The sequence below is a fragment of the Megascapheus bottae genome, chromosome 2, assembly GCF_031878675.1.
Source record: "Megascapheus bottae isolate mThoBot1 chromosome 2, mThoBot2.hap1, whole genome shotgun sequence".
In the NCBI taxonomy this organism is placed as follows: Eukaryota; Metazoa; Chordata; class Mammalia; order Rodentia; family Geomyidae; genus Megascapheus; species Megascapheus bottae.
In genome coordinates, this window is record NC_143510.1 from 39,418,286 (window position 1) to 39,445,894 (window position 27,609).

The 27,609-nt window shown below is 34.5% G+C and overlaps 1 protein-coding gene across 2 annotated transcripts in view; it reads right to left on the reverse strand.

The window, feature by feature from the left end:
- Cntn3 (contactin 3) overlaps positions 1–27,609 on the reverse strand; it is a 259,601-nt gene that overhangs the window by 150,362 nt on the left and 81,630 nt on the right. For both annotated transcript variants that reach the window (XM_090324132.1, XM_090324126.1), the window contains exon 4: positions 15,058–15,233. In XM_090324132.1, coding sequence (XP_090180258.1) covers positions 15,058–15,233 — 176 coding nt within the window. The remainder of the gene's footprint in view (positions 1–15,057; positions 15,234–27,609) is intronic.

Consider the following 27,609-nt stretch of genomic DNA (forward strand, 5'->3'; position numbering starts at 1 on the left):
CACAATTTTCCTGCTGGAAGAATCTAGAAAGCGGGAAATATAACTACATCCAAATGCATTATACTCCTCATATTTCCCCAAGGATTTTGTGTGCAAAATATGTTATATATACAAATGTGTGCACACATACATTCATTATGCCTGCATATGTACACATATGAATATATAACATGCTTAATGTACATGAATAATCTTAACAACTGAAGAATTATAGCAGATAACTGACACATATATACACTCCAAAAATTATGTGCAACTGATACTGATTTGGGTGAATTAAATGTGCGCATATACATATACAGAAATGTGTAGCATATATATATACATGCATATATGCACGTTATATACTACATATACATTTATGTATGTGTTTTTTCCTCTGTCTAAGAGACACTTGACAGTGGAATACTTGTTTTTCCTTGTGCAGTACCAACCTTTCGTTATGTTAATAGTACGTTTACTTCACACAACCTCATCAATCCATAAACAGTGATTTTGAGTTAATCAACTATCATTATTTCACCTGGTCAGAGGACTGGTTCAAGCATGGGCAAGTCTCAGGCCTGGATGGTACAAAAGCACTAAGGAGAAGCAGTTTGTTCAAATGACCCAGACTGAGATGTTAGCCACCACCTATTGCCATGCAGTAGGTAGATATCCCAGAGGGATGCTGATAGGAAGAAAAGGAAAGGCAGAGAGACCAACGCCCATGTACATCATGTAATTCCTAGATCCAACAAGGACTGAATTCAGCCTCAAGTGTCTATATTTCTTTAGACCTTAAGTTGGTTTTGATTTTCCAATTATTTCTCAATGAAAGAATTCAAAGTAAAGCAATTGGGGCTTGACTTGTGGCAAAGTGAATGAAATATGGAGAAAACAACAGAGTTCGATAAGATGTTGGTGTGAGTCATAGCAAAACTAAAGACTAAGAGGAAGAAGAATCCGGGGAGAAGGAAATCATGTTGTGTGGAGGAATAGGAGTCTGAATGGGGACCAAATTCCTTGCAGAGGCAATGGGGTCCTGCCTGAGTCAAAAACAGTACTGTAAATTGCTGATACCAATGAAGTTTAATGTTGAGAGACCACGAACAACTTTCTGTTTAAAAAGAGGTATACAGTCAGGAGGAAGAGGAATATGATAATGAAATTTAGATCCATTTTCTAAATCTTATGTTAAAATTATTACTAAGCATTAAGAGACATTATTAAAAGATATTATTTTGATAGTGGGTAAATTTTAGGTTGCATATAATTATATGTATTTTAACCTCTATTTTAATGGAAGTTTAAAACTTAGGTGTGTTTTCTTGGATAAGAACTGACTTCAGAGATCAGACGAGGTCGGGCATGTTTAGGGTGGTATGGCCGTAAGGCTAAACATAGAGCTCCCCTATGACCCAGCAATTCCACTACTTGGCATTTACCCAACCATCCAGAAACAAGGGCATACTAAATCCACTACCATAACAATGTTCATTGCAGCATTATTCGCCATAGCAAAAATATGGAACCAACCTAGATGTCCCTCAGTTGATGAATGGATCAACAAGATGTGGTATTTGTACACAATGGAATTCTATGCTGCTGTCAGAAAAAAACGACATCGCCCCATTTGTTAGGAAATGGAAAGTCTTAGAAAAAAATCATATTAAGTGAAGTAAGCCAGACTCAAAGGAACTTAGGCTCAATGGTTTCCCTCATTTGTCATAATCAGTAGAAACCTTGGGCTCTCCTAGCAGAGATTTACAATAGAACAAAACCTAGATACATAAGGACATACAGTATGAAGCTAATTGAAAAGACCTCCAGGATATTGAAACAAAAGCCATATAATGAATGATTGTTGTCCTTAATGTACTATGTTATCTCTCATCTCTTTTACTGTCCCTTGGTTATCTCATATTGTAACAGTATCTCACTTTGTTATCTGATATATTGGATTTATTTGTATTTGGTTATTTGAAATTGGATAGGGAAGGGGGGAAAACCAAGATGGGGTGGGGGTTCAGGGGAGGGAAATAGGGACCAAGACATGTGAAAGGGTATCAATATATGTGAATTAATGCACCTTCTATCTGGCAAATATCATGTGACCTTTTATTAATTACATAAAATATATGTATATATATAGATATATATATAAAAGAACTGACTTCAATCAATGCACTGTATGGCAAACTACCTGGTGACAATATAGAACTGAACACTTATTTTAGGAAACAGCTTCAGGGTGTTCATTAAAACAAACCTACTAATTTGAGAAAACATTTGCCATTAAAAATGTCAACTTGATGATTAGAAAGTCATAATGAAAATGTTAAGAATAAAAATGGTAAATAAAAGAAATAAACATGTCTATTGACTTTCTATCTTTCATATCAGTGTTCTTTAGTACAAAAGAATAAAACATTGGTGGAAAAGTGACAGCCAGAATTGTTAATCTTAGAAAAATTGATTAGTTCTCATTCTGGGAGACTTCAATAACTTTACCACATTAGATAATCAAAGTGATGAACTAATCTGCTTCTAAAATTCTGTGTTGAAGGATTCTAAAATTAAGTTCTCAAGTCTAATTCATAGTGAATATAATTCTTAAAAGCTATTCTAGATTCCAGAGTGGCTTATTCTTTACTTTATAAAAGAAGAATGAGGAGCAATAATATATAAACAAACATATACACATTTAAAAAATTAGATGTTTTACCACCTGTCTTTGGCAAATCAAATCATACTAAAAGTAGCTAACAAAGAACATATACATTATTAAATATAGAAGTCGAAAAAAGATGTAGAGAGAAATGATACTATGTGTTCATTAAAGTTATTTTAACTGCTAAGCAATAAGTCTAATACAAAATGAGTGGAGGGGTAAAATATTCTTCCCAAAGATATTATTAGTCTGAAAATGACAGAATTTCAAAGACATTTTCCAGCACTTGTGAAACAGAATCACAGCAGTATAATGAATGAGCATTCAACCAGGACTCAATTAAATAGATGCTCATGTGGAAGAAAAAAATTACAGAATATTTTTAGTATGCTACAGCAGGAGAACAACAGCCTGGAAATTATGGAAGAGCATATACTACCCAACATCCCACACATATAATAGTACTTGATCAGAAATTAAAGGGTTGAGTTCAATTCTAGCCTTTTCATAAACCATTTGGATTTAACTTTATATATACCATCCTAGCAGCTGCTCTCTTCATCAGGCAACCTTTTTCTTACTCTTTTTTTTTCACACATCAGCCATCATAATACAGCCACAGACCACAAATTGCTTTTATAGCCCTTCAAAAGTGATATAAAAAAAAACAGAACAGCAATAAAGGAACACTCCTACAGTGACCAAACAGAAAAGAAAAACAAAGCAACAAGCAGATGACTTCTAAGCAAGACTCTTTGAGAGATTCAAGAAAATAAAATAGATCTGTACAGAGAAACATTCTATCCAATTCTCCTGTAATGGCATTATATTGGAACAGAATAAAACCCATATGGAAGAATACCAGTCAATGGGCTGGAGGGGCCAAATGGGCTGATAATGCTGCCAGCCTCAGGAAAATTCCAAGTCTCCAGATACTGGACTTTAATAAGATGGGATTTCACAAGACTTATGTCTTATATGATTGCACTCAATTTGAAAGAAACAAAATCAGTTTCACAAAAAGCTAAGCGGCACTCTGCCTTTGATCCCTGCAATGAACCCAAAACATGTTTTGTAAGAAACAAATCAAATATTCTCAACATCTCAAACAAAATCTAGAACTTTCCCATGACTGGTAACTAATGGAAAGAAAAAGCAGCTAGAATTCCTATAATCAAGACCCAAGGTTATCTATGAAAGATCAAAGTTATTCTAATGAAACAGATCAAAACTTTAGCTATTAAAACACTAGCAATAGTACCAACACCAAGGACTCTGACTATCATGTCCTATGTAGCAGGCTACCATGTCCTAATAACAATACTCCAGAGGTAAAATACCTTATGTCTATTATTAGAATTAATTTTTTCTTGATACTATAAAACCTACTAGAGAAAGAGAAGAGAAAACAACAACAACAAAAAAATCTACGGCCATACCACCCTGAATGTGCCCAATCTTGTCTGATCTGGGAAGCTGAGCAGGGTCGGGCCTGGTTAGTACTTGGATGGGAGAAAACAAACAAACAAAAAAAACTATAAACACTAAGCAATCCATTGGATTTCTAAGAATGTCACTAAAATTCAACAGAAGTTGAAGGGATGTTTCTAGACTCTCCAGACTAACAACCCAGTGATTATAGCAAACAAGTGCCACTTCTTGCAATCAGCATTCAAAACACGTGACAGATGAGTCTCCTTCAGATGACAGACTTTGGAGAAACTTAAACATTACTTTTCAAACCATAAATTGCATAGTCTTATGGAAGTAGACTTTGCAAGCCTGTCATTTAGTTGTTAGTTTCAACAAGTACTGCCTAGGTGGGAAAAAGACAAGAGGATTCAAAAGACCATTGTTGCAATGTGATATTTGGCAAATGCTCAACAACAAAAGAAAAGAAAAAGTGGTATTTCTTCCAAATGATTTAATTGTTTCACATCCAACAGTTTCAATTAACTTCTTCCTTTTAAGAGTCATTTAAACATGGAAATACAGACTAGTGGAAAATGAAAGGTATTTAAAACATAGTGTCTTATCTATCCCTTCAAATAAAGAAACTGAGGAGCACAGAGGTCTTGTGACTCTCAACTAGTAACCAGATGAGGACTACAAGGAAAGTTTTCAATGTTTAATCGTAGGTTTTGGCTGTTCTACTCTAGTATTTGGTTGTGTTTAGCCACAGGCCTTTGTTCTATAGTGTATTTTTAGATTGTGTTTCATGCTTTTACCCACAGGCTAGCATTCCATGATGATTATTCTATTAAGTAGCTAGGATTCCAGACATGTATCACCTTGCCAATCCAAGAGTACTTTTTTCAACTCTGCCAAGAGACTCATATATAGATAACCCTATCAGTCAACTAATTAAAGATTTCTAACAACAAACAACAGAGATTTAAAGAGGTGCATCAAGAACATCAAAAAGAAGTATTATAACTCAAAAATACAAAGAAAATGAACCAATTAAGTGACAGTCAACAGACCTTAACAGGCATCTACCCAAAGAAGATAAATCCAGTCTGACAGTGGAATTTTTGACTGGAATATTGAATGTTTGATAAAAAAAAGTTCAGAGACTCAAATACTGCTGTAAAAAGTACAACTTGATTTATCATTCAGTCTGAGAATGGCTAAGATGGTGTTACAGAGTAACTTAGTAATTCCATGGCAGGTATTTACACAGTAGAAACTGCAAACCAATGTTTAAAACAGTGTTATCCCTAATAGTCCAAAAAGGAAGATAAGCTGAAAGACCATCAATAAATGAGTAAAGATCATGTGTCAAAAATAAAAAGACTTATTCAGTAGTAGACAAAAATAATATGGTGATGCATGTTGTAACCTAGATGAATTACAAAAGGATTATACTGAGGGGAAAAAATACTATACCATGAATAAGTCCTAAAGTAGATCTTAAGACAATTTTTGAATATATTCAAAATTAGTTAAATGTGTAGAGTAAATGGGCCAATACATGGTATGCAAATTCTATTTCAAAATCTGTTTTTAAAACTTCCAAATAGGTGCTTCCTAGAATTACTAGAAAAATAGTCCTAGAGTTCTTTGTCTCCAGGTAGAAGAATCATTGTTAAGGACAAATCCCTTTGCATGAATTAGGGAAAGCTCCCACATCTGCAGAGCAAAGATTGAAAGCAGTCATGCTACCTCACTGAAGAAAATCTCCTTGTGGAGGAGAGCTGAACCCAGAGCCCTCACACATAGCACAGACTGTTCAAACAAGAACACTTCTGTAGGGGCTAGGAGTTTGGCCTAGTGGTAGAGTGCTTGCCTAGCATGCACTAAGACCCGGGTTCAATTCCTCAGTACCATATACATAGAAAAAGGCCGGAAGTGGTGCTGTGGCTCAAGTGGTAGAGCTCTAGCCTTGAGAAAAGTCCAAGGACAATGCTCAGGCCCTGAGCTCAAGCCCAGGACTGGCAAAAAAAAAAAAGAACACTTCTGTATAGTAACCACCCCCAGGTTATTTGGAGATAATACTTTCATATCAGTATGCTTAAGTATAGACCCATGATCTTCTTAATCCAACCTTTCCTCTTCCCACCCATTCCCACAAGAATTTCCAGGTGGATGTTGCAGCTTCTCCTGATGAGCACATTATAATACATCTAATGGTTTGAGAAAAACCATCCATATGTCCCACATACAAGCCATTAACATACTTGTCATTGAACCTCAAGGTTTCTCAGTCTCACTTTCCCCCTAATAAGCATCAGCTACATCAACAAAGGCAGTCCTCTCCTAGTTTTCTGTGAGTCATCTGGATTGCAATCCTGTTCCAAATAAAAATACACCCTCTGTTTACTGTCATTTTAAATGCTTGGAATAAGATGATATGAACTAAACTGTTGACCCCAGCCTGTGACCACTTTTGCTAACCTATCTTCAGTTTCACTGGTTACCTCAAAGTGGAGACTATCAAGCTATTGAATAAGTTAGAATTTCAAAAAGGAGAAAGGCAACTGTTTTCCTTATGGTATGTTGAAATTTGCATCTATTGATGAATCAATCTGGAAAAATTCAATCCTCCAAAAGAATTTAAGCTTCATGAAAACAAGGACTTTCTCAGGAGCCTAGACTGTTGTAACATGTTGGTATATTTAATGTTTAATAAATATTCAATAAATAATTGTTCAATAAATGTATGAACTCTGCCTCTGGAGTCACTGTCATCTAATGTGGATACTTGCTTTTGGCATTCCAACTACCTAGCAGACAGACTTCATGCTCTGGTAGATATCTTATCATTGGACCACATCTTAAACTAGGAATCGTGGTTTGGTCATATAATGTAGACCTCAGTAGTAAAGATTCCAAACCCCATTCAACCTCAATGGTTCAGATAATTCACACAGATTCCAAAATGACAGAGACCTTGGATAGAAACTCACAACATTATGCATATAAGAAAACATGAATTGGTTACACTCTAATATGAAAACACTAGCTATAGGGCCTATCTATTCCATTTCAATTACTCACATGTTTGCTTCTCAAAGACATGAGAACAGTTGAATGGAAAACTCAGTGAAAATTTAGATCAAGATTTTAGACAATGGAGTTTTCTCAATAAAGTATTTCCATAGCATAGCTTGATAATACCATGATTGCACGGTTTTCCTCACCTACCATAAAAAAAGTTTTAGTGATTAAAAAGGAAAATAAGAAATGCAATGTACTTATATGCAAAATGATACATTACAAAAGATAAATAGCAACTAAAACGTTGACTTATACGCAATGTTAGTTTAACAAAAACTGCAACCATCCAATATAAATGTGTTGGAAGCCTCTGTGTTTAATTGAGATATTTTACTTTTTAATCCTAAAAACTCAATGTATAAATAACATAGTGAGTTGTAGCCTTTGTTCTAGTTTTAACTTGTTTTTAGACTAGCAGAATAAAGCAACTTTGAACCTCTTCAAAGTCACTTATGTTCAAAGATTAAGTTCGCATTTTTAGCTGCACTGTTTATCTGTGAGGAAGTGTTTTGCATATAACTCAACATAAACTAAGCTCCTATTAAATATAACACAAATTTAACTAATTAGACTTTAGTAATTTTTCTTTTTTAAGTAACAGCCAGCCACAGTAGGGTTCATCCTTAGAAACATCTACATTTGTTTAAGCTTTCTTCAAATTCCCTCCTGCAGAATGCAAAGGGTTTTAAAATATTGTAATCTAATAAAAGGAAAAACCTGCTACATAGCGAGAATTGGGAGGAGGGATCCTTTATTGAAATCCACTGATTTTTGATTTATAAAAAACATCAACAAATAGCTACTACAGCAAAAAGGTTAATTTGGATAAAAGCAACTCCAACTCAAACAGATATTGTCTATATACCTTGTTATGAGACAGGGATGTACAGATATACACAAATAAATTGATGAATACCAGGGACCTGAACCATGTTGTTCAAGTGGGGGTTCCTTTAGGAATGCAGGTAGACAAATGGAGAGTACATTAATTCAATGTATATATGTAAAAACCTAAGCGGACACCTTGAGGGGATGTGTACATTGGGGAGAATGAGAAGAACAATGCAAGGGGGGATGCATTACACATATAAACTTAGATGCTGTATCAAAATTTCCTTGTACAAATGGCTTAAAAATAATTTTACAGAAATTTCTACAGAGAGAAAGGTAAATAGAATCATTGATCACTGATAATATAACCCTTTGAATCTCATAGCAGGTCTACTCTGAACACCTAATTCAGAAATCACTAACTTGATGACACGAGTTGTATCTGGCATTCAGGGTTGGTCTGCTTAATGTAGATATTAGTCCCCACATTAAAAAGTCAAGATATGCTAGGTGAAGAATATACTGATTTATCTTAGAAGGTAATTATTTTGGAAAACATGGTTCCTGAATTTTGGTATTCCAAGATCCAGGGTAAAGAGGTGATGTTCTATTGTCTTATACCAACATTCAAGTGATAAACAAGTATTCTTTCCTTCACACATTTAATGTCACATTTTTCACACATCAGTGCTTTATGCTGATGATTTCACTGTCTAAAACAACCACTGAGTATAGAAGATAAGTGCTGTCTAGTTTCCTTATGTATAGAAATCTGTGGTGGGAACAGAAAGAAAATAAATGTTAGGCAAGCTTTTCTCAGATATGCATGGAGGGCTATAAGCATAGTGTTAATAAATGTTGGGGCCTAGCCTCCATCTCTGAGGCCTGATTCTGGCTCAGCTGCAATTAAAGGGCTTTGTCTAGGCATTTGGTCTTTTGCATACCTCTTTTAAGGCATCTCTGTGTACGTGACTCGATTGAACCCCCCGCAGTTTCGCGGGTCTCGCAGCAGCTCAAGTCTCGTGCGCTTTCCTGCACCTGTCCTGCCCACTACCTGAAAGCCCCACCCAGACCCTTAGTGGTAGCACAGAGGCCCTCTTCCTATTGGCTAGCTTCCCAGTGCCCACCTTCTCCTACCGTAACAGTATATAACTAATTGTCTGACACAGGGCTGGCCCTGTGTGTCCCTCCCCGTTCCCGTGTTGCTGCCCCGGAGAGGAGAGGAGCAACAAATAAATGAATAGCATAGATGTCTTTAAACAAAAACACAGAAAAAACATGGTTTAGTTGATAACATTTTGAAAGATCATAGGAATCGATTCCTGCATTTCCCTCTAAGAAAATTCTTCAAATTGCTACTTCAGTGTTAGCAGTGGCTTTGCAGACATAACTACATGAAGACTGATTATATACGGCTAGTTCCATGTGGCTAATATTCTACCATACAATGGTCTGCAGGTTGGTTTTATCCCTGAGATTCTTAGTAGCAGCAATAACAGCTGCTAGATGTTGCTTTTCCTTAAACCAAAGCTAAGAAGAATTACATGTTTATCACATGTGATAATCATATGTCAGGTAAAAATTCTGCCAAAGCTCACTTTCATATCAAAAATCATTAAAGAAAATATCTACTGCAGGGAAGAGTCAGCAGATTACCAAATCACTGAATAAAACCAACAAGATCCTACTCTTCTTATGAACATCAATATGAAAGATTACCTCAATCTTCTGAACTTAATAAAATAATAAAAGAAAAATATATGAGATGACAGGTCTTCAGGAAAAGAAAGAAAGTAGTCTGAACTGAGACTAGAACATGTTAGAAAGAACAAGACAGAATGGGTACACATGAAAATGATAATCACTAATATTAAAAATTTCAAGCACAGGTATTCTAAGTACAAATATTAGGCTGAGGTCAGGGGCGAATGAACAAATGTATGTCAGAACTAAGATAAGTCGAGAATATACAAGTACAAAAAAGAAATTATAAAAGAATGAGTAAAAATATAGGAGAGACTAGGGAAAAAGAAAATATATATTTAAGGGGCAATCACAAAGATAAAAGAATAAGGAAAGTTGGAAAACTTAAGTGCTGAATATTTCTTAAGACAGGCTAAAACAGTAATATACAAATGATAATTACATACTTTGTATAGCTTTTACAATCTGCAAGGCATCGTGCAGGATAGTAGAGAAACAGAAGTAGTCCTCACACTTCTTGAAATACATTCTGTGGTCCTGGTTTTACAGATGGAGAGAGTGAAGCAGGAGAGGTTCTTAATCTGTCTAAAGTAACATAGCTGCAAAGTGGCAACATTGAGCTTCAACCCAGGAAATGTGGCTCCAGTGTCTAGGCTGGTAACATCATACTTAACAAGATTATTTTTTGATACATGAGAGAAAAACAAGCATACTTTCAAACATAAAGACAAAAAGTAAAAAAAAAAAAACAGTAGTATCCACAAGCAGAGAGAAACTAAAATAATTTTTAAAAGATAGAGACCTCCAAGAAGGAAAATGAGCAGATGCAAGACAAAAGAGTAAACAAAGCAATTCAGTAAACTCAAGGGAAACTCCAGATAAGCAGTGATTACATGAAATGACAACAGTATCTTATAATTATTTAGGACTCTGTCAAATCTGGGCACAGTTAGTGATAAAAATTTTCTGCATTTATAAGTAGTAAGGATTTGAAAATGTGTTATTTCATAAGCCTCATAAAAATGCACGTTGCTGAGACAGCAGTAGAGGATCCTAGGATCACCAGTAATAATCAATAGTAATGCTGAAAAGGATCAGAACCAAATAAAGCCATACCAACATATTATTTTAAAAGATGGGGCTGCTATTCAAAGAAATAGTAAAAAAAAAGTTATTTAGAAAAAGAGAAACAAAAAGAATACAGACAAAGTCAAGATGTTTTCCCTAAAAATGCTAAGCTACATAGGAGTCTGGAGATAATATTGTTCCTGATATAAAAAAATTAAAAGGAAACTTAAAAGGAAATGTAGCAACAAGGTCTAATAATAGGGTTAAAATTTCAACAGAAAATTGGACAAAGAATAGAATAGGATTAGTAACAAGTGTTAACCTTGCAAGTTCTTTGAGTTGGAGATACCAATTAAATTTTGACTTTTTAAAGCATGCATTCTAAAATCTCTAGGACAATTATTTAGAGGAAACATAATAGAAAAATAATTTGCAATATATTTGAGAAAAGAAAACGTCAAAAGGAAGAGAATGAAAAAAGATATCATATAACATTAATATAGCATATCATTGTATTAGTATCTAAACACTAAATTAAAACAATTTATGATGCCAAAAAATTTACAAAGATATACCCAGACTTAATTGTTACATACCAAAAACTTATTAAATACAGCAAAAATGAACAGAAATACCAGGATAAATGAAAACATTACATCATCCACAAAAATTAATAGCTCAAACACTGGTAATGGTATAGGCAATTTGAATGGCATAATTAAGTTTAAAGCAATGGACCTATGGAAAACCCATTACTATCATCTAGAAAAAAATACATTAATTTTCAGCATATTAGAATAAAAATTTTAGACAATAAAGTCAAATCATAATATAAAAATAAAATAATAATATGGTATGATAATAAAAAATCATACTTTGACCAAAAAAATCAAAATTATCCAGGAAATAAAATATGGAAATCCATTCTGTGGTCAACGGGTTGCTTAGCTAGAGAAAGGAAACAAACACTATTAAAACTATATGTCAAAACAGATGATGTTGATCAACAAACTGTATTCCTAAATGGCTTTGTTGAACAGCCACTCGTTTGTAAAGCTAGTAAATTATAAATGTGATATTAAATATTATTATAGAATATAAATTTTTTCAAGAATTATATATATGAAAATGTAAAAATAAATATCTGATAACTCACAGATCAAACAGAACCATAAACAAGTCAAAACATTTACAGAAGTATTGCTTAAGTCTCTTACATATTTCATTTTGCTTTCTTTTTTGACTGATGCTAGGCTTTGAACTCAGGATTCATGTTAAGCTAATTGCTCATGGTTGTCACTTTTGATCCACACCCATAGTTCAGCTGTTTGCTAGTTAATTGGTGTCAACATTTGTACTCCAAGTAAAATTAATAAAACAATAGGAAAATTCAACACTAACGAAAGACTAACAAATCTGATTTTAAAACAGAGCTAGACATCACTTATAAGGAAATAGGGAATATACATCTAGCTCCTGTTGAATTAAGAAAGGAATAATAAAAAAAATTTTAAAATATTTTTGAAGATGCATTAGAAAATAAGTTAAAAATGCTAGAAAGATATAATCACATGGATATGTAAAGTGTAGTCAGTCTTATAACTAACCAGTAAATGTAAATAATGAGATTGAAATATGTCCTCCAATATAATGCATGCTTATGGGGGGTCAATGTATGTGAAGTAATGCACCTTCTATCTGGTCAATATAATGTAACCCTTCTATTAATTACAATAATATGTATGAAAAAATAGGGCAAAACCCAGATACATAAGTAGGATGAGGCTAAATGAAAGGACCTCCAAATTATAGAAACAAGAGCCATATAATGTGTGACTACTGTTCTTAATGTACTACGTTATTTCTCATCTTACCTTGTTATCTGATATATTGTATATATGTTTATTTGTTTATTTGAAATTGGATAGGGAATGGGGGAAACAAGATGAGGAGAAGGGATGGGGGAGGGAAATGGGGACAAAAATCATGAGAAGGGGTAGCAATGAATGTTAAGAAATGTACCTTCTATCTGGTGAATATAATGTAACCCTTCTATTAATTACAATAACAAATTCAATATCTCCCCAAAAAATATGAAAAAAGAAGCTCACAATATACATGAGCATTTAATAAAAAAAAAGAATGCAAGCTTATGTGGTTTTATATCTACCTTTTACATCTGACCTAAGAAATAAATAATTACACTAGTTTTCTAAGTTCTATAAAGAACAAAAAGAAATAAGGCATATTCTTCAAGTTGTTTTTAGGGGCGAATATATATTTGATGACAAATCTAGAAAGAAACATGAGTTCATAAAGCAAAAAAGAAAATTTCCTACATAAATATATACATGCTATGCTGAAAATGAACAGAAAGATAATAACATCTAGGAAATACAAAAATTACATAAAAATCAAGTTGAAGCTAACCGTAAGTGTGGAAGGTTATTTAATATATTCACTATATTAACATAATAAAAGGAAGGAGGAAACAAATATTCCAGCAAAAAAATCCAAAAATGAAAGAATCATAATACCATCTAAATTATCAAATATCAGATATTTCCATCCTCAAAACATCTAGTCAATGAATATTCATAGTATATTATATTCAGCATGATGTTTGGATACAAGGATACACAGAGAGAGAAAGAGAGAGAGAGAGACAGTGTCCATAAGCAACCCAAAATACTCATGATTCACATATAATGTCCTCCAAACAGAAAAGCATAATGAAGCTGGATATGATGACACAACACAGAATTTCTAAAGAATGGATTCACAACATTGCCAAAGAATGGATCCTTCAACCAATCAGCTAATTCAGTAACATCATTGTAGTGGAATAAAGTAAATGAGACTCTTATCTTATGAGATACAAAACCAACCCCAATGATAAAAGACTTGAGTGAGAAAAGCAGAACACTAAAAGTTTTATTAGGACAGTTAGGAGACTAGCCTTCTCATTTTACAATAAATATTGTAAAATTTTAAAGCATCCAGAAGAGAATATAAATTATACAGGGAAAGGAATGGGCTGGCCTCTAACTGTGATGCACAAGATATCTGTTTTCTGAGTAGGTGAGAATACATGCAGGAGCCACCAATACCAGCTGACATTTTAAGTAAACAAGTAAGAGAAATCCAGGAATAAGATATAACTAGTTACACACAAGTCAATAGTTGTTGGACATTTGAAAACAACTCTAAGCCTTCTGTGGTTAGAATTAAGAAGTTAATAAAAAGCAATTCCAAGTTAATTCAATGAGCACCAAATATTATACACATGAAACCTAACAGCAAATAAATCAGAAATGGTTTACAATTCAAACATTGCATCATTTCACAAGGTTAGTTCTTGCATTGATTCTGTGGCAACCTAACAAGACTAAGGGATTTTATGAAAATCTACTGAGCATGTCCGAGGAAAAGAGGCTCCTCAAACAATGAGTGGACTTTTCACTTTCATTTTATTATCAACACTAATTTCAAGGAAGTTGAAAAGTGTGAGCAATTTTTTTCACCGTTTTTTCTAGCATAGAAAATGCTATTTTTCATTTGGTCGTCTCTTCATAAAAATACAAAAATGTTCTCCTTTAGGTCTACTAGAAACAAAAATGATCACTAAGAATTTAAACACACAACACATTTAGCTGTATTGAAAAACTATAAAAATACATTTTCTCAATGAAAACGCTGTACATCCTATGCCTAAAGCAAAGACAATCAGGACTCTTCTGGACTGTCATTACCATCCTGCTAACACACGGATCGTCTTCCTTATTTTTCTTTCAGTTAACTTGTTGCTATATAGATTTTCAAACATAAACACACATATTTTGTATTTATTGTTAATTTGTTATTTTTATATGCATACACACATTTTTTTTCCTGTCCTAGGGCTTAAACTCAGGACACAAGCTGTTCACAAGCCTCTTTGTGCTCAAGGCTACTGCTCTACCACTTGAGCCATAGTTCCACTTCTGGCTTTTTCTGAGTATTTTACAAAGATAAGAGTCTCATGGACTCTTTTGCATGGGCTGGCTTCAAACTGTGATCCTCATATATCAGTCTTCTGAGTAGTTAGGATTATAGGCATGCGCCACCAAGTGCCAGACTCACATACACATTTTTAAGATAGAACTTGTGTATTATATAGAGGTTCCACCCCTCAAAAAATGGATGAATTACAAGCCTACTTTCTGAGGAAACCTTATGTGTTGTTTCTGAGATGTTCCCAAATAAACACACAAGTTGCAAAATTTAAGATATTATTTTATGAGATACGGAAACAAACTCACAAGCAAACTGGAGTCTGGCTTCTCGGCTGACAATTGTTCCAAGTGAATTTGTGGCAAAGCACTGATAACTTCCAGTGTCCCAGTCTCTGTTGGGGTTCATGATTGTAAGATTGCCTCCATTCAATTTATAATGATGGCTCACACTGTTACCAATATGGCTTCCATTCAGCTGCCATCTGCAAAAAAAAAAATAGTAAAGACTTTTAAAATTCTTAATCCTAATAGAATTTCAAAGTCAGCCCATTTTAAACACGATCCTCTCAGTGTTAAAAAAAATAAAGAATTCATGTATTACATAATCCAAGAATAAGTGGGGTCAGGCTTTCACCAAAATTGAAAGGGAAATACAGGAGAAAGATAGTGTAGGAACAATAAAAAGTTGGGAGCTATTTAAAGGGTTTTCTCCAGAGGATGAGAATAGTTGGTTCACTGGGACAGAAGGGAGTCAGGCTCGAGCTGTGTAGACAAAGCTGAAATAGAAAATTGAGGTAATTATCTGAGATACTTTAGGCCAATCTCAAGCTGGAAAATGGAGTGGGAGAAACAGAGAACATTTCTTTGATTTATCCACAAGACTGAGCACATTTAATAAATTAATTGGTAAGTGTTGGACTATCCATTTCCATTTGTCGGAGTAAATACTTTTCCTGGAGGCATTCTCTATTTTTCTAAAAGACAGCAGTGCTATTTACAAAATGGTTCACTGTGGAAAAAGACCCTAAGCACTGTGGAGACGGACTTGACAACTACAGAATAAACCCCAGAGATGTCCGTATCAATAGGAAGCTAAAAAATAAAAGAGAACAGAACGTGGTTTTTAGATTTTTAACTTAAAAACTGGGGATTTTAAACACTAAGTAGGCTTGACACACCCAAGTAGATTTCAACTTTAAAGCTCATTCGCTCCCTACAGTGTCAACAAGTCACTCATTATGGAAATTAAGGAAGTCAGGTTTTGGACAACCCAATTCTGATATGGAAAATACACTTATAAATTCTAATTCTACATTACACCAATCATCTCAATTGTTTTTTATTTAAATTTGGAGCCTGAAAATAATGCTTAGTTTTTATAGAGGAGAATTTCAATAAACCACCTGCGTGAATTACCAACTCTCTTTAACCTTTTAGTGAGATTGCTGAGGAGTACAAACTGAGTATTTCACAGCTCCTCAATTATGCCATGGGGTGTGTAGAAAATTTCGTATTAATATATGAAATAGTTAATCTCCGTAGATATGGTAGGAGGTACAGAAGGGAAAAATGGGTATTACCCTAAATATAAGAGTGTAAGTTAAAAGGAATACTAAACAACTTGGAAAATGGATGGACTTTTACAATGTGAACATCAAAAAGCATCATTGAAAACACATTTTGGTATCATTTGCATGAAGTTTAAAAACAGAAATTAATTTTTTGTGGGTCACGTGGCTTGAACTTGGGCTGGGTGCTGTTCCTGAGCTCTTCAGTTCAAGGCTACTAACCTATCATTAGGCCTGGGCATTGTCCCTGAGCTCTTCAGCTCAAGGCTATTGCCCTACCCTCAAGCCAAGCCCTGCTTTGCTTTTTCTAGACGTCATTTGGAGATAAGAGTCTCAGGTCCTTTTGTGCCTGGGCTGGCTTTGAACCTTGATCCTCAGTTTTCAGCCTCCTGAGTAGGTAGGATTACAGGCGTGAGTGACCATACCAGCTTTTTTTCTGTTCTTAACAGTTTTCTTTTTGAACCCTAGATACCTTGTAGAATCCTAGATACTTTCCTTGTCTCTATTTTTCCTTAAAACCTAGAACTATAGAAACTCAGCAATACAAATAAACAGTTATCCTTTTACATTCTGTCTACATATCTTGCATATATATATATTTATATGATATGACTTGCTGAAACTGTCTGTTAGAAATACAGATTTTTCACCTAAGTCTTCCATCTACTCTGGCAGAATTTTTGCCTTAATGATTAAAAGTTTCTCTGAATTGAATATGCACAGGCAAACTTTAGAAGAACTGGATTCTGTCATTTATTGGAGGGAACTATACAAGAATAAAGTTGTCTTTAAACTAATTCCACATTCAACACCTTAAAGTAGAAATCCATTCCTTCTTTCTCCTTAGTCAGTGAGAAACAACTATGGAGTGACCATGTGGCAGGCAATTTTCCAATTCTGAACTCATGGCAACAGGCCTCTTAATCCATGAGCTTGAGACTGCACCATCCCCTCCTCTACTGTATCTCATCCCCAAGCCCTGGCTAAGCTTTTCCCATAACAATGAAAAAACAGGAGATGGGATCCACAATGAAGTCCTTATGGGTCTATCCTTAGCACTTACCCATCACCAGCTGTGCCATCATAGGCAATTTATTTCACACATTAGATAAGGAGAATTTAGGGGATTTTTATGCAGAGGGTTGTGAGACAGATTTACACAGACAGCTAAGTACAGGTAACAGGTGCATTCTAGAAATGGTGGCTGCCATTATGGATGAGGGACTGAAGTGAGAGAACCAGATGGAAATGCCACAAGTGCACATCAGTTCCTTGCCTGCTACACCATTCAAAACTTTGTGACTCCTCATATCATGTAGAAGATGCTGTATCTTCCATGTATGGCTTGTATGCATTTTTGCCCATCCTGAGAAGTTCTCAAGCGGACAGATAAGATGTAGGTTGAGCATGAACTTTAGAAAATCCAGAATATATGAAATGAGTCACAAGTGTGTAAGTTACAGTTTTTCCTGTGTGTGCTGGTACTAGGGCTTCAACTAAGGTCCTATGCACTGTCCTTGCGATTTTGTTCTGAGGCTGTGTACCACTTGAACCACAGCTCTACTTTTGGATTTTTTGGTTGTTAACTGAAAACAATAGAGTCATATATTTCCTGCCTGGGTGAATGTCAAACTTCAATCCTCAGATCACTTTGAAATGCAAGAATTCTTCTAAACTCAAACCAGGGAAAATATAGTTAGTTTTATGTATATTTGTGTGTGTGTGTGTGTGTGTGTGTGTGTGTGTCAGTTCCTAGGGCATAAACTTAGGGCCAGGGTACAGTCACTGAGTTTCTTTGTTTTTTTTGTTTGCTTTTTGTTATGTTTTTAAACTCAAGATGAATGCTCTACCAATTGAGCCACAGTTCCTCTTACCGCCTTTGGAGGTTTAATTGTAGACCTTTCCTGTTGGGCCTGTATGATTCTTAGATCCTGGCCCCTTCAATAGTTAGTGATACAGTCATAAGCCACCAATGGTACCTGGTTTCACACATACTTTTTCATGGAAGATGATTATTAGAAAGAGTGCTTGGTGTTTTCCTTACCCACAAAGAACCATTTCTACGGGAAAAAGAAAAGCCTCTTGGTGGAATTGATATAATGTTTGGGGTCTGACAAAGCCTGCCTGATGGTTTCCTATAAAAAGAAAAGTATGCTTTTGTAGCTAGTGAATGGTGAAGGCACACTGGCTATCAGCAAAATTGTGAAGATAAATAAAAATATGAGGAAGCACTTCTTGCCTACTTAATTGCCTGCAAGATTTAAGAGATCAAAAATATGTGGGGAGAAACAGTGCCTAAGATGTAAAAATCTGCCATCCTAAAGTTCCCAGGAAAAACCAAACTGGAAAAATTTGTTTCATTTGCATAAATGCCTCTCCATTTAGCTCAGCTTTCATCAAAAAGACACAATTACCAGATTATTTCACTATGTAAAAAAAGGTAAAAGTCTTCTCATTTAAATATGCTTTTATTATACCCAAAGCATCAGTGCATTTGTTTTAGCAAATACTTCAGTGATGAGATATTTGTGAGATACACAGAAAAATGTTAATTTTCTTTTAACAAAGTAATCTCATTCTTTTTCTTCTTCTGAAAACTATTCATCATTACATGGAGTTCATCCCCAGGTGACATAAAAATTTCCCTATATCTTATTAAATATTGTTTTTCTTCTGGCTTAGAATGTGAATTTCAAAAGATTTACCATTGTTTCACTCTAAGAAATGTAGGTAAGTCCAGTGCCTAGGCTTATAACAGTTATTTTATACTGAGAAACAAAAGTATATATCTATATCCCTAAAACAAAAATATCCATATTTGAGCCTGATTTCTAAACATATCTCAGATTTTCATCTGTATAAGAAAATTACTTTCATAGTTATTCTAGAGAAGAGAAGGTATGCATAGCTCCATTATTGTCCAATAAATTAGCATTTCATTTCTTTGAAAACTGGAATTAACTGAGTAGGCTTCATGAACACAAACAACGCTGAGGAGTCAAGAGTGTCAGGTAAGTAAGTACATACTAAAGTGACCAGCACAACAATGTTCATTGCAGCACCGTTTACCCTAGCAAAGATATGGAACCAACCCAAATGCCCCTCAGTTGATGATTTGATCAACAAGATGTGGCAATTATACACAATGGAATTCTATGTCGCCATCTGAAAGGATGACATTGCCCCATTTGTAAGGAAATGGAAAGACTTGGAAAAAAATCATGTTAAGTGAAGTAAGCCAGACCCAAAGAAACATAGGTTTAATGGTTTCCCTCATTTGTCATAATTAGTACAAACCTTGGACTCTCCCAGCAAAGGATTACAATAGCTCAAAACCTAGATACATAAGGCCATATAGGATGAGGCTAAATGAAAGGACCTCCAGGATATGGAAACAAGAGCTACATTATGTGTGACTGTTGTTCTTAATGTGCTGTTATTTCTCATCTCTGTTGTTGTCCATTGGTTATCTTAAAAATAAATTACCTTGTTATCTGGTATATTGTATATACATTTACTTGAAATAGGAAAGGGAAGAGAGGAAAACAAAATGAGGGGTGGGAATGGGGGAGGGAAATGGGGACAAAAACTTAAGAAGGGGTATCAATGTATGTGAAGTAACGCACCTTCTATCTGGCGAATATAACTGTAACCCTTCTATTAATTACAATAAAAAAGAAAAAAAGAGTGCCAGTTAAGTGACATACACAGTAGGGCAACTGTTAAATAGATACATCTTAGTTGCCACATTCATAATCCTTTGAGATATTATAGATTTCTACCTTATCAGGAAATCTTAAAACATACCAATTGCATCAAAATGCAATAGTCTGAAATACAGAATTTAAAATTTCTAAAGGTAACTTCACATATCCCGATTCCATTCTAGAGGGGTATGGAAATAACTTGAAGGTACAAGGAAAACAGCACCAGGACATCTGGGAGTACACCAGCAATTCACTCATATAACATTTACACTGTGCTGTAGAAGTTGCCTAACATTGTACCTTTAGCTCAGTGGTAAATGTCAGAATTAAGCACCTTTGCATAATCATCATGTTCTAATAGTCTTGGAAGATCTTATAAACTCACTGCCAGCCTTCATTCTACATGAATTAGTATTTGCTTTAAGAATCCATTAGTAAGAAATGCTTCACTATTCATGTTTCCCAAGCCTACTAATTTGTAGTCAGTTGAGCTCTCATCCCCTCACACATATAGAATTTTACTCGAATTTAGATTAACACCATAACTGCAGGTTATGGTTACGGGAAGTTTTGGGTTGGTGCTCTACCTGAGAAAATGAATATATGTTAAACCATTACTAAATTTGCTACATCCTGTACTCAACAGGGACAAGGAAAGAAAGATGCAGAAAAAATTGAAACACAGAGAAATACAACTGAACCGAGTCTAATGCAAATCGTTACTTACAAAGAATACGGATATATTCATTATAAAACAGATGCATGCCCATGGTTCAAGATTTTTAATAATAAATATAAAGTATAAGGTGACTAACATGCTCATACATGGCTCCTAAGTGATGAAACTGTATTATTACTTTCAGAAAATAAACTAAAAATATCAACAGGTAAGCATGTATGAATGAACTACATTCTATTGCAAAAATAAAATAAGCTGGAGATAGAAAGAATGAATGCATTCTTGTAAACAAAAGTTCAAATAATAATGAGTATAAAAAGCCTCAAATGTCCAGGGCTCAAATATGTTTTATAAAGCATCTCCATTTCATTGGATTATAGTAGTGTCACTCAGTGCAGAAGATCTGCACATTGGTGGCATATTTAGTATATGGCAGATGTTCTTTCCTGCACAGGTTAATCTACCTTTTTTCCTAGCTATAAGTGAACTCCACAGACTCCCCTAATGGTAGTCATCTCCTTTGTCAATAAGCAATAGTATCTACTCACAAGAAAATATGTTAGAAATGTACTTTACAACTTGGCAAGGCGGGAGGAAAATGGAAGAAATATATGGGAAAATGGCAGAATATATACTTTAACATATGTAACTGTAACCCCTCTGTAGAACACACTGAAAATAAAATTAATTAAAAAACAGTGTTTACCTAAAAAAGAGCAATATTATAATAGGGAGTTATTACATGAGTGTTCTTATGTTCATCACTTGTCATACTCTCTAAGTTTAGATATTAAAACCACTTCCACAAAACCACACTAGTATGGAATGGCAGTAATGAATATGAACACAGATGTATTTTGCTGTCAGTACAAATCAAATGCACCAAACTCTAAAGTGAATTTCCCACTTCAACTTGGAATTGAACCCAGAGAACATCCATCCTTTGAAACGGAAACTAATAGTATTGAAAATAAACTAGATGACTCCTGGTGATTTTAAATATAATTCACCTTACAGCTGACTACTAAAGTTAATGTCCTTCAGGGATATCTACTTTATCATACAAAATCTGATTAGAAAGATGGAAGCATAGGGGGGAAAAACAAACTTTACATTTCTGACTGCAGTGAAACATAAAAAGCCAATGACATTAAGTCAAATGGGGGTTCCATTGAGGTTGGCATATTTTCCAACCCCATGCAAACACTCTTGTTAAATCAACACGCAATACTTTATTTGGATGTTTGACAGGACAATTAGAAATTTAATCACAGAAGCAATTTGTGGGTTTAGAAGCACCTTTCAAGTTAAAAAGCAAATGCATTTGTGTTCCAATGCAATGTTTGTTAATATGTTTACTGAAGTGACGAGAATAATGGCAGCTTTTGAAAGAATGAATATCTGGATTTGCATATTCAATATTTTATCCAAAAATAACTAGTTAAGCTCCCACGATAATTGCTGGAGATATACATGAGTTAAGTTGTAATGTTGTGGTTTACAAACTGAATTTTTGAAATGTGGCTCGTACTCGTGAGTTCAGAAGACTGAGATCTGAGGATCACGATTTAAAGATAGTCCAGGCAGGAAAGTCCAGGAGATGCTCATCACAAATTACCCAATAAAAAGTCAAAAGTAGAGCAGTGGCTCACATATTACAGTGCTAGAACTGAGACACAGTGCTCAGGCTCTGAGTATCTGACTTGTATCCCTTGGACAGGCATGAAAAGAAAAATAATAAGTATTCTGTGACACATGAAGATACATCCACACACATATGAAAGTGTTTCAAGCTAAGGTAAATTGGATGAAAAACAGCTTGTGATAACATAACTGAGTTGAAACATAATGTTGGTAATCTTAAAATTATTTTAAGCAAAGTTCAGGATGTTTACTACTTTTGTCTTCCCTGCATCTATTTTGTATTTTCCCCTTAGCAAGTCCCCAATCTCCTGTGTAAATCTCACTCTACATATGACTTGGTCTTGCAAATGCAAATATTCCATATCTCAGGGCTTCATGATTGGTTAAGGATGTGAATATCATTCACAAGATCCCACCTGTGTTTGATGAAGATTTTTATATTTTTTTCTCCTTATCCCATTAGAAAAAAATTAGAATGACACAAAAAATAAGGAAATCAGTCACAGAAGGCATGCTCTAACATGTTCTATCATATCCTTATTAGAGACGAGAGAAACCTTCTGTTTCTGCTGGCATGCACTGCTAACTGTACTTATTACATTGTATTTCACATTGTCCTGATATGATTGGGGTGGGGAGCTGATGACACCTCCGTTTCCAGCTGATGTTATGGAGTGGACATAAGAACACCAGGAGGTCCAGGCAGCAATCTTTTTCACCTGGAGGCAACCTTCTTAAAATGGAGCCAACAGGGAGGACTCAATTCAAACCATGTGTACCTCGAATAACCTCCACTTCTAAATTTGTTATATTTCAAAACATGCTTGATTTCTGAAATATAGCTCATTCCTCAAATCCTTCATTTTTTCCCTGTTTATTTCATTCCAATACTTTTCAGTATCACCAAGTGAACATTTACTACTGGCCAGGCTAGTAATGCAGAGATGCAAACCTCCAACTTCACTTCAAAGTAGTGACAAGCCATTGGGGCCATCACATTTCATTTTGTAATAAAAGCAGATTGGGGTTCACTGAGTGGGTACAGACTCACTAGAAAATCCAGAGCAAAAAATATCAAGAAGGCTCTTTGGGGAGAAGGAAATGACTATACTAGTTGTCTATTCTGTTTGCCTCAAGCATTAGAGTGATCATATATATACACACACATATTTTGTAGTTGTTCAAATTGTTTTATTGCTTTTAGTGGCTGTAAGTAGGGACTAGAACTCCTCAGTGGGAGAAGTTTGAATACTGTGAGAGATTGACCTTGAGGATTAATACCAGAAATTTAGTATAAAGGATCTAATCTCCTTATAGGCTGAGGGAATCTGAAGGAACTCTATGTATTGGGAGATGAAAGTAAAGTAATAGTTACACTAAAATTTACATGTTAATACAAAACGCATATTAACAAAACTATGTTTAAAATATGTCCTCTGTGGTCCTATAATATGGTATAGAACATATAGTAGATAGCACTTACACTATGCATTTTTGTGCTATATGAGTGGCTGTACTCTATATTCAATTACATGAATTCATAGCATCAATACAGTAGATAGATACACCCCAATATAGGGCTGCATAAATCACAATGTACAATATTCTGTATGTCCTACAGGTGTATACATATCTCTATGTGATTACAGTAACAAAACAATTCATCTAACATATCCTTTCCTTATATCTATTCCTCAAAGAAAAGGTAAGCAGAAATTAAATGCACTATATTATTTTTCTTTAATTTTTATACTGATGTCATGTAGTCAATTCTCATTATTTTTAACAGGTACAGGAGGTGACTCCATTACAGAGATATGTTGAAGATCTTTAAGCTAGAAAATTCCTGATCTGTGCAATGATAATTAGCTCTTAAAAGCTGTATATTCAAGGTTCCTCATAGAAGACTTTAATTTCATACTTTACTGATTCTATAGAATTATATGAGAAGGAAGTTCTGATCCTTTCCATGTGAAAAGAAAAAAATGAAAAGGATGTGGGTGTAGACCTTGGTCTAGAACGGCCAACAGAACATTCTAGAGCTATAGATATGTCTATTTATCCTGTCATATGTAGTAGTTATTACCCACATATATTTAACAAACACTTTAAATAAAGCTGCTGTGATTGAAGAAGGGGAATTTTCATTTATCGATATTTCATTAAATAAATGTAATGGGCTTAAATTTAAAGGCCATACGTAACTACTGGCAGTGGCCAGTGGTTGACAGAGTTCTGAAGTGAAAGTAAGAGTTGAAAACTCCCAAGCCCATATAAACCACCTTCAGAGCTATGCCTTCTTTTCTTCATCCTACATTATGTCTGAAAAATGAAGCTACCATAAAAAGTAGACAGACTAGGCAAGTACTAAAAAGAGTTCGAACCATTGTCATGGTTTGGGCAAAATGATTTTCTAGTCTTTTCTTAATGTTTCTACATATTCTACTCAGATTTCACTCGTGTGATCTTGTTACTTTCCTGCACCCTATTCATATCTTTTGTGATATTTATCTTTTACAATAGTTTTACACTAGTACACTCCCCTTCAAATAGTAAAGTGACACAGATGTGTTTATTCAAGGTTGTTCAGTAAATGCAAAGCATTTGTACTCACATGAAAAGCAAGGGGAAAGTCCTTCTTTAAGAAAAGTACTAATATTTCCTCAGGGTAACCTCTTTCAAGACCATCAGCAATTATGGTGAGACTGAATACTAATTAACCTTTAAATAGAAGCCTTAGGGCTATAGCAAGGAAATGTAAGAAAAAGAATAAAATTCTCAATTATACCCTAAGACAAGCCATTTCTCTTGAGAATTTTTGAACTTTTGGATGCCTAATATGACCAATTAAAGAGTTCTTTCTACCAAATGGGAAAATAATAAAGAAAAGATCTCCCATTAGACAAGTCTGCCTGAGTCTACAAGATTGGCTCTAGGCTTTCAAAGGACATTCTTACAAAAGCCCCTTAGACTATATTCTTAATCTTTATAGTTACATTTGGTGTGCCTTTAAAATCGGCTTCACATTACTCCTAAAGTCCTTTCTTGGTGGTCTACTTATCTATCTGTCTTACAGTCAGAAAAAGTATATACATGTACACACACACACACACACATATATATACATATATATGCACATATAATCTTCAATTTAGAAAAACCTGTATAACTCTAGGGTGTCTGCTATAGTTGAATTTTAAAACAATTCTCATGTCACGTTTATTTATTTTATCAAACTTGAGCCTAAGAAATCAATTTAAGTCACTTTCTCTCCTGTATCATTATGGACTGTGCTTAAAATGAAACCTACAAATGATACAGTGACATCTCAGGACAGATCATAAGGCGTAAGAGGTACTTTTCAAGTGGCAAATATTCATCAATGTTTTATAAACATAATTGATACATTTAAATTCAAAATTTATATAATCACTGTAAAGTACACAAAGATAACATTTACAAAAACATTATTTCTGGATTTTCAAACTCATGACATATCACTGTTTGATAAAACTATATAATCATAATTAATGTACTTATTTAGAAATCCATTCCTATTAAACTAGATCTTACATCTTGAACATGTTTTAGCTGAATGCACTTGCTGCCAAATTACTCCTATGATAAATGCTAGGAAATATAATTTCATTGATAACAGCAAAAGAGAGTACAAATGACTCATTTATATGGAATTCTTTATCATATTCACATATTCACAGCCATGTCTATAATAATATTCTCCCAATGAAGAGGAAAGCAAATGCATTTAAAAGGTGTCAGAACACTTTAGGAAAATGGTGAAAAGAAATATTTCCAGAAAATTACTCTGCTAAATTGATCTGTTCATCTTTTCCTCAAAGAAGACATAGTTGTTCCAGATGTTATATATGCTGAAAATCTAACACATAAAAATTGCTTCTTCTTTCTTATTATCTTAGCACTTGGTTAGACTCTTATTTCTATATAAAGTAAAAACAGAAGAATAAAAAAAAACCTCCTTTCCACCTTTGCCAGTTCAGACCAGCAATGTGGAAATTGTTGCATTTATTCTTTTACAAGTATAGAGTGCTAAGTATGCTCAAGAAGAATGTTGAAAAAGACTAATATCAATTGCTTTCATGTGCAGAAATACAAGGATCTAGCTTCTCACCCAATCCTGACCTGATTTACCAAGAACTGCTGGGTTCTATTCTTTATATGTCTACAGAGAACAATACAAGTTCAATACATTCCAAATGATGATGCTGAACATTTTGAATTTTATTAATTTTATAGAATGAAGTTGCTTGCTCTGTAGATTATAGAAAAGGCTGCATAAGCATATGAATTGTATAAGCACAATTTTATTGCCGATGCTCGTAATACTTGAAAATTCCTGTTGCTATGAAGGTATCTTGAGCATACTCTGCATCTACTTATATGAAAGTAGTATGTGCCATGATAAATAATTAACTACTTCATTAAAGTAGATCTCCTAAAAGTAAAGTTGGTAAATCTTGTGTCATTTAACCAAGTGAATGTATATCCCATCCAATGACCTATTTTCACCTATAACTATTAGTATTTTTATCATAAGACGATGAAACTTCGATTTTCTCTTTGCTTTTTCTTTGCACCTAAATGGGAGTGTGAAGGGTCGGCTGGTTTTACATAATCACAGAATTACAGTATTTAACATGATAAAAATCAAATAAATGAAATACATTTTCACTTTAAGAATTACTAAGTACCAGGCTTAACAGTACATGGCTCTAACAGTCAGGAGTAAAAACACTTTTCCTTGTCAAGGGCCATTTGATTGTTCATATCATCACTTGCCATCCATACAAAATTATCAATGCAGGCAGATGGCCATGAGTATCCAAAAAGAAGCATACAAGAAATATGCATGTCTGTCCTGTCAGCTACCAAAATGGTTTGTAAGCTAGACATTCTGTAGGCCCAACGTTTTCCAAATCTCTTAACTAATCACATGAGGCAGAGATGGGAGAATCTGAATTCAACTGTATCCAGGCAAAAACTAAGACCCTGTGGAAAGGAAGGGAGGGAAGGAGGGAAGGGGGGAGGGAAGAAGGGAGGAGGGAAGGAGAGAGAGAAGGAGGGAAAGGAAGAAGAAAGAAGAAAGAAAAAGAGAGAGAGGGAAAGGAGGAAAAGAGGGAGGGAAGGAAGGAGGAGAGAAAGAAAGGGAGACCAAAAGGGAAAGGAAAAGAGAAGAAAGAAAAGCAAGCAAGCATGAACAAAGGATTAAGATATATCAGTA